The following is an 8,813-nucleotide window of genomic DNA, read 5'->3' on the forward strand; positions in this document are numbered from 1 at the left end:
AATATACACGGGTGACTAACTGTACACGGGAAAATTCTACACATAAAATGCTCTTTCCACCATCTGTATAAGAGCTTGAGACCGGCTGAGAACTCACCGCACTGTAGGGTAGCTGCCCTTTCATCGTAAACTTGGCTGTGTTGGGGTCAAGCTTCCAGACGGTGCAGCAGGTTCCCGAATGGCCAACGACTGGCCGAAGCTTAGAACGACCTGAGCAGGAGGCAGAGGAAAACTAAGATTCCGAGCTCTTTTAATACATATGGTGCGTACATGGCAAGTCTTCACCAGAGAAAGTAACAGGGCTTCAAGATTGCTCACGCTTTGCTTGCTTGAAGGCACGGGAGTCTCTGAGCGTTCACCTATCACTCTCCAAAGCTAAGGACAGTTTACAGTAACAGTAAGCACAGTATGGAAGATGACTGTATATGGCATACCAATATTGCAGCTGGCGTGCCTACTCCAGCAATGAATGTTAGAAGCCAGGACAGTGTTCACGGGTCCTCATCCTGTACTACGTGTTATGCGTGCACTATGCTTACTGTTGACTGAGGGAGCATGTAGTATTACAGCCTATAGCTGCTACCTTTAGCCCTTAAGTGTTTTATTATTTTGATCAAAAGTGGCATTTCTTATATGGCTTATTTTCAAACTTCATTCCATCAAAAACCCTAGGAAAGCTTTTTGAACAAACTTGCTTAATTTTTTAAGCGTGAAAACCTCATTTTACCTCTTCACTATGCAATATATGTGTACTTGTCATTGTCACAAATGGTACGTTGATGAGCTGAGCTTGTCCAAAACACTTAAAGGGGCCCTGACACACTTTTTTACACCAATAATGGCATCACTATTAAAGGACGTCCCCTCATAAACCTCCTGCCACAAAAATTTTTCGAATCTTCTAAGTATCATCATCATGATCATCAGGCTATTTTTTATGTCTACTGTAAGACGAACGCCTCTCCCAGCGATCTCCAATTACTCCTGTCTTGCGCTGACTGATTCCAACACGTACCTGCAAATTTCCTAATATCATCACCCCACCTAATTTTCTGCCGTCCTCGACTGTGCTTCCCTTTCCTTGACACCCATTCTGTAACTCTAATGTTCCACCTGTTATCTGCCTTACGCATTACATGGCCTGTCCAGCTCTATTTTTTTTTCTTTTAATGTTAATTATAATATCGGCTATCCCCATTTGCTCTCTAATCCACACAGCTTTCTTCCTGTCTCTTAATGTTACACCTAACATTTTTCGTTCCATCACTCTTTGCATGGTGCTTAACTGGTTCTTAACCTCCAAGTTTCTGCCCCATATGTTAGCCCCGGTATAATGCAATGATTGCACCCTTTCCTTTTCAGCGACAGTTGTAAACTCCCAGTCGGGGTTTGGTAATGCCTACCATATGCACTATGCCATAATGCCTGCCATTTTTATTCTTCTGTAAAATCCATTGACATGATCAGGGTCCCCTGAGAGTAATCCTTCAAGTATAAGCAGAGTTAAAGGTAGGTATTGCACCGATGCGTGGCTTTCTCTTTCGTTTATGTTTCCACTAGCATGCTGGAAGTCACACAGGGGAGATGGCAAGGGGACGTGGCCCCGGCCAAAACTTCCTTTTTCTTCCCCCCCCCTCCCCCCTGGATAGTGCGTCGCGGTGATGCCCTCACTCCTCACGCAACACCTGGCACCCTACTGAGGCAGCAGGTGTTCCCTTTTTCCCGCTCTGCTCCATCAAGCCGCGCTCGTGCCGTGGCATCACAGCCAATGGGAACTCTGTCGAGGTACGTTCGTGACATGACGTCGCAGCCAATGGGAATTTAGGTGCCATTTCGCTGCTACAGACGCCGGATGCCAGCTTTCTTGCTCAATGAGCCATTTGATGCTCTCGCACCAAAAGTGTTTTAGGGCCCCTTTAACAGATGTGCTTACTGTGGATAGCACTGAACTGCCTGTTTGATCAGCACAAAAACACTATTTGGCTCAAGCCGGGACTAAGAAGCATTGCCTCTATAAACTTCGGCATGGGACACTACATGCTAGCTCACTGCACTGTGCTGTCAATTTCATAAACCTATCTGCTGCCCAGGATTCCCATAGTTACATTCATTCCAATCGTTCCCCAATGGTCCTACATACAACTGGGACAGATCACGCACAACTTCCTCGGTGAGCGCAACTTCAGTATCAGCATATTTGCAGTGCTATAATATTTACATATTGTTACGCCGAGAAGCGTTTATTTAAATCTGCAGGGCAGATGAAAAGGAACGGTTGGCGTGTTGCAAGCCCGGCACAAAAGCAACCAGCCGAACGTCGTCTTCCTTCTTCACCAACAGTCCCCGTGGTCATTCGCGCTGCTTCTGCCCTCTGTTATGAGAGCTCGTGACATTTCCCCGTTGGCAGACGAAGCCCGCCGGGCAAGTCAATCAGTCGTTCGTGAATTGCAAGGCTTCAGGCGGGCAACGTGAGTGACTTCGGTTTTGGCCGAGTGTCGTCCAGTGCTCGTGAGGCGTGCAATTCGATAGTTGACCTCGCTGAGGCGTTCAAGTATAACGTAGGGCCCAACATAGTGGGCCAAGAACTTCTGGCACAAGCCGCGCTTCCGTAAAGGCGTCCAGAGCCACACAAGGTCGCCAGGATCGAAATATACATGTAGGCGCCGACCATCGTAGCGGATCTTTGACCGGTCCTGCGAGGCCAAGGTGCGTAGCCGAGCAATGCGTCGCGCCTCTTCTGCTCGCCAGAGGACCTTGGTAATAGAGTCATTGTCATGAGCGAAGTAGGGAAACATGGTGTCGAGTGTGTAACGCGGCGGACGAGCATAAAGGAGGAAGAACGGTGAGTAACCGGTGGTCTCGTGTCTCGCGGTGTTGAAGGCATAGGTGACAAAAGGTAGGATGCTGTCCCAGTTCCTATGTGCGGAATCGACATACATCGACAGCATGTTGGCAAGCGTTCGGTTGGTACGTTCTACCAGACCATTGGTTTGTGGATGGTATGGCGTCGAGTGGCGGAAGTTAGATGAGCACAGACGAAGGGTCTCTTCGACAACGTCTGCAGTAAATTGTCTCCCACGATCACTGATTATAATGCGAGGAGGCCCATGTCGGAGAATAACGGAATATAACAAGAAAATAGAAACTTCTGTTGCTGTTGCCGATGTCAGCGCTGCCGTCTCACAATAACGGGTGAGGTGGTCTACACACACAATAACCCAACGATTACCATTGGAGGATCGTGGGAAGGGGCCCAGGAGATCTATGCCGACTTGTTCAAAAGGGGCGCTGGAAGGCGGAACTGGCTGAAGTCGACCATGCGGTGTGTTTGTAGGTCGTTTGTAACGCTGGCATTCGGTGCAACTGGCGACGTACCGCTCGGTATCGTGACGCATCTTGGGCCAGTAAAAACGTTCTTGAGCACGGTAGAGTGTTCGTGTGGATCCCAGATGACCTGAAGTGGGATCGTCGTGCATGGCACATAGCACTTGAATGCGGAGACTCTTGGGCACAACTAAAAGGTAGCGCGCGCCAGTGGTCGAGTAGCTCTTCTTGTACAGGACGCCGTCACGTAGGCGAAAACGGCTATCTTCTAAAGGCTCGTGTGCGGCCGCGAAGAGTGGCTGCAAGCTCTTGTCCTTCTGCTGTTCGGATATGAAGGTACCCATATCAGGAAATTCCGGAGATACAAAAGCAATGTATTGGTCGAAGTTGTCAGCGTCGCATTCAGTCGTCGGCAGTGGCATCCGAGAGAGACAGTCAGCATCAGCGTGCCGTCGACCGCTCTTGTAGGAAACAACAAAATCGTACTCCTGTAGGCGGAGCGCCCAACGCGCAAGTCGACCAGAAGGGTCCCGCAGAATCACAAGCCAGCACAGTGAATGATGATCCGTGACCACTGTGAAGGGGCGCCCGTAGAGGTATGAACGAAAGCGTTGTACCGCGAAGATGACCGCCAAGCACTCTTGCTCGGTAACTGTATAATTGCGCTCGGAGCGACTCAAAGAGCGGCTAGCATACGATATCACGTGCTCGCTTTCACCGATGCGCTGAACAAGCACAGCGCCAATGCCAACACCACTCGCATCGGTGTGAACCTCTGTTGGTGCTGAGGGATCGAAGTGGCGAAGAATAGGCTGTGACGTCAAGAGAAACTTTAATTGACGAAACGATGAGTCGCACTCTGCGGTCCACTCAAAAGGAACGCCTTTCTGGAGAAGGCGCGTGAGAGGATGGGCCACGTCAGCAAATCTGGGAATGAATCGGCGAAAGTAGGAGCATAAGCCTAAAAAACTTCGCAATTGCTTGACACTGTGAGGTTCCCTAAATGCCTCTACAGCCACAGTCTTTTGTGGATCTGGTCGAATGCCTTCTTTATCGACCTGATGTCCCAGCACAATAGCTTGTCGCTCCCCAAAATGACACTTCTTTGAATTGAGGACCAGGCCAGCCTTCTCCAAGCAGTTCAGCACCAACTCCAGACGCTTGTTATGCTCACTAAATGTTCGGCCGAAGATCACAACGTCGTCCAGGTAACACATGCAAACTTCCCATTTCAAGCCACGCAGTACAGTGTCCATGAACCGTTCGAACGTTGCGGGCGCGTTGCACAGCCCGAAAGGCATGACGTTAAATTCAAACAATCCGTCGGGCGTTACAAATGCAGTTTTCTCCTTATCCTCACTGTGCATAGGAATCTGCCAGTAACCTGACCGCAGATCAACAGAGGAGAAGTACGAGGCCGCATAAAGGCAATCGATCGCGTCGTCTATTCGCGGAAGCGGGTACACGTCTTTTTTGGTAACGTTGTTTAGGCGTCGGTAATCAACACAGAATCGCCACGTACCATCTTTCTTTTTCACCAATATCACTGGTGCTGCCCAAGGGCTAGATGACTCTTGAATGACTCCTTTGGTTAGCATTTCTTCGACTTGCTCACTGATTATCTTGCGCTCTGCGGGCGACACGCGATAGGGTTTTTGTCGAATCGGTTGAGCAGATCCTGTGTTGATGCGGTGGCGAGTTCTAGACACAGGGATCGATGTCGGGCCGTCGTGCTGCGTGAAGTCGATACTGAGGAGTGTTTCACAAGGAGCGCCACCAACGCATCGCGCTTATGGTCACTGAGCGATTTAGCGACCATGGAGACGAATTTTGAGTCCACAGGGCGCATGTTACTGGCTTCTGCTGTGTCCGGAAGTTCTGTAAGCACTGCCATGGGTATCGGCGAGTCTTCTTGAAATGTGGCCAGCTTTAAGCCTTGAGGCAGCACCGCCGCTTCAGTAGAACAATTTATCGCCCATAGTCGTGTGCGTCCATTCAGCACCGATACCATGCAATGAGGAACCACACGTTTTTCTTTAGGCAGTTCACATGTACAGGGTCCACTGCAGCATCAAACGGGTTGCGAGTAGAACAAACAACCGAAACACCCATCGCGGATAAAGCGGGCACAACGGTATCCTCGGAGACGCAAAATACACTCTCTTGGTTGGGTGAGTTTTCCAAGATCACCGATAAAGCACTTACGCCCACACTGAGTTCTCCCGTGCGGCAGTCAACATTTGCACCACACAACTGTAAAAAGTCGATCCCTAGAATCACGTCGTGGGTTGAACGAGGAAGGACAATAAACTCAGTGTTAAAAACTCGACCACCTAATGACACATCCACATTGCAAACTCCGACCGGATATAATGAGTCACCACCCACTCCACGAAAACTTGTGCTCTGGTCCCAACAAAACATGACTTTGCGTCCCAGAAGACTTTTAAACAGCACGCTCATGACGGAAACAGTTGCACCCGTGTCGACTAAAGCCATGGTAGACACACCGTCAATACACACATGAACCCTATTCTTCAGCATGAAAACAGTTGGAGGTATCTCAGTCGGCAGCACATATTTTCCAGCGACCTCACCCCCATCGGTCGCGCTGGCTAGTTTTCCGGCGGGGGTGACGGGAAGCGGCGCCGCGGAGATGATGACGGGATGCGCCGCCGTGGAGATGGTGATCGATACGCTCGGAAAGCTGGTGGTGGTGTCAGGGTGCGGTCGGAAGCAGGCGAACGGTTACGAGGTCTTCCCTCTCCAAAGTAGCTTCCTAAGGTGTAGGTACGTGGCCTTTCTTCTCGGGAGTGGCTTCCTAGAGCGGAGTTCCCTGGCCGCTGGTTGTCCATGATACGACCACTGTGCCACGCAGATGGCATCGATTGCCCATAGTTGAAGGTCGACGTTGGGTGCAGTATCTAGCTATGTGACCTGGTGTGCCACAGCTGTAGCACACAGGCATAGGGCGAACATCGGGATGTTGAAGACACTGTTCAGCCGTGGCCGTGCGTTGAGAGTAACCAATATACTGTCGTTGCGAGTCATAGGCAGTGGCTGGTCGTCGTGAGCGACCGTTGCGTGGGCGCTGATCAAGGCTTTGTTCAAAAGAATCGTTATAGGATGGCTGGTTCAGGTCATGATGTGGACCATCTCTATAGCTGCCAAAGTCCGCTGCGTTTACTGAGTGCTGCCAAAGAGTCGAGGGGGTTGCACACATGGCGTCTCGGAAAGCGCAGGAGCTGTAACGTGGGGCCACATACCGTGCTTGTTCTTCGTGTCGAAGGAGTTCCTCACGGACAATCTGCCGAATGGTGGACGATAAGTCTGTTGGAGGATTCGTGTCCACACTGGCTACAGTCGTCACATTAGCTAGCCGTCCAAATTTCGGGGCAATTCGACGAGTCTTCAGTGTTTCGAAGGTACGGCAGTGCCGTATCACATCTGATACGGTTTCCAAGTTATCTTTCCCAATGAGGAAGTTGTATACATCTTCCGCGATTCCCTTCAAAAGGTGTCCCACCTTATCCTCTTCTGACATTCGGGGGTTTACGGTCTTACACAGTTTTAGAATTTCCTCGATGAATGTGGTGCAAGTCTCTCCAGGGACCTGAGCCCTCTGAGCTAACGTTGATTCCGCTCGTTTCTTCTTGGCATCCGAATCGCCAAAACACTTCTTAATCTCGTCAACGAAACAGGCCCAGGTAGTTAGCGCGTCCGCATGGTTGTCATACCACACCATCGCTGTGCCACTCAAAAAGAAAACAACGTTCTTCAGTTGGGATACGGCGTTCCAATGATTGTACTGGCTTACCCTTTCATAATGGGTGAGCCACTCATCGACATCTTCTCCTGCTTTTGCGGAGAACGTGCGTGGCTCTCGGTAGTGTTGAATCGGAGCTGGTCCTGTCGATGGAGTACTGGGAGCATCTTCTTCTCTAGGCATGATGGTGGCCGATGGCAAAAGTCCGGCAAGGCGGCGGCTTCTCCGAAGGTCTTGTACGGACGATTCCGTTGTCGGTCGTGGGAGGTACCCAGCACAGCTCCACCAAATGTTACGCCGAGAAGCGTTTATTTAAATCTGCAGGGCAGATGAAAAGGAACGGTTGGCGTGTTGCAAGCCCGGCACAAAAGCAACCAGCCGAACGTCGTCTTCCTTCTTCACCAACAGTCCCCGTGGTCATTCGCGCTGCTTCTGCCCTCTGTTATGAGAGCTCGTGACAATATTATACAAAGCAATAGGTAAATGAAATAGTCTCCTTCTGGAAGTTCTTAACTATGCTGATTGCTTGACGTCTCGGGTGAAATTTAGAATCATATTTTTTCGTTGAGTTTTCTGCCACATTTGTATAATGCCCACCATGTAAAGTAAATAAATGAACCAACTAATTCCTTTTCCTGTGTTCGTTCTGAGCACTGCAGGTCAAGACAAACACATCTGAGTAGAATGTACTGCAAACAGTCAGCTATAACTATGCAACATCAGATGCACCAATCATTAGCTTTTCATTACAAGTAAAAAAGATCTGCTTGCAAGCTCGTAGTTTAGCATGTTCATAACACAAACTCTAAATGTGTTACATGGTAACAGAGTTGACTCACCAACAATGGTCACCATTTGGGCACAGGGCTGGAAGCTGTCCACAAAGTCAGAGACAAGTTTGGCGAATTTCTATGGCGCCGCAAGAAGGGAGAAAAAGAAACAGAAAAGCAATTTGAAATGACAACTTGATTATAGAACCTTCAGACTGCCTGAACCTTCATTACAGACTGATAATGTGGAGCATGACCCAAAATATAAGCATAATGTTCAGTTATAATTTTAACCATTATGTTTCATTTTCATGCACTTTCAATGCACTGCTGCCACTCACAAGTGGCAACATAACATCAGCAAGAACATCTCAAAATTCAACATTGCCTTTATTAGCATACACCCAAAGCATGCATTCACATAATCGCAGTAATGTGTACATCCACAAGCTCTCTGAATAACCACTGGTATGCATATGCACCGAACTGTTAAAATTTGATCCTCTTACTCTCAAGTTCTATATCAACCCCATAAGTGCCATGACAAATTTTGGAAAAATGTTAAAAGTGCTGATTTTTTAAGATCTGCACATTTTTGCTAATATTTTCTAAAAAATATGATAGCAGGAATGCCTATTGCATTTCTACTGGTCTTGTTGAAATAAAATAGCAAAAGTCAGTGTATTATTTATTTGTCAGAATTACAAGAAACTGCACATATACACATGTGCAAGAAGTTTATGAGTTAACTTGTCATTCGCACCAGAGGAGGCTCGTTGTGATGACGAGTTTTATTTATTTATCTTAAACAAGACCTTGGCAGCGTGGTAAACGAATAAGTCTACAAAACAAAATAAATAGAACAATGGGGAACTGCACTCAAAAGTTTCTTCATACAACCGCTTCACACAAGCTCAAAAACATGCGCTTCACACAGCGAGAAGAAAAAAAAA

General features: G+C 48.4%; 1 protein-coding gene across 8 annotated transcripts in view; it reads right to left on the reverse strand.

Annotated features, from left to right (window-relative positions):
* The window catches only part of LOC119431029 (mediator of RNA polymerase II transcription subunit 23), a 70,463-nt gene that overhangs the window by 40,337 nt on the left and 21,313 nt on the right, over positions 1 to 8,813 (reverse strand). Inside the window, exons 7-8 of one of the 8 annotated variants that reach the window (XM_037698497.2) lie at positions 7,930 to 7,999; positions 98 to 210 (exon numbers count right to left, since the gene is read on the reverse strand). The exons of 6 other annotated variants lie outside the window; for them this stretch is intronic. In XM_037698497.2, coding sequence (XP_037554425.2) covers positions 98 to 210; positions 7,930 to 7,999 — 183 coding nt within the window. The remainder of the gene's footprint in view (positions 1 to 97; positions 211 to 7,929; positions 8,000 to 8,813) is intronic. One more of the 8 variants, XM_049657299.1, reaches the window with a different exon arrangement.

Source organism: Dermacentor silvarum, chromosome 10 (genome assembly GCF_013339745.2).
Source record: "Dermacentor silvarum isolate Dsil-2018 chromosome 10, BIME_Dsil_1.4, whole genome shotgun sequence".
Taxonomy (NCBI): domain Eukaryota; kingdom Metazoa; phylum Arthropoda; class Arachnida; order Ixodida; family Ixodidae; genus Dermacentor; species Dermacentor silvarum.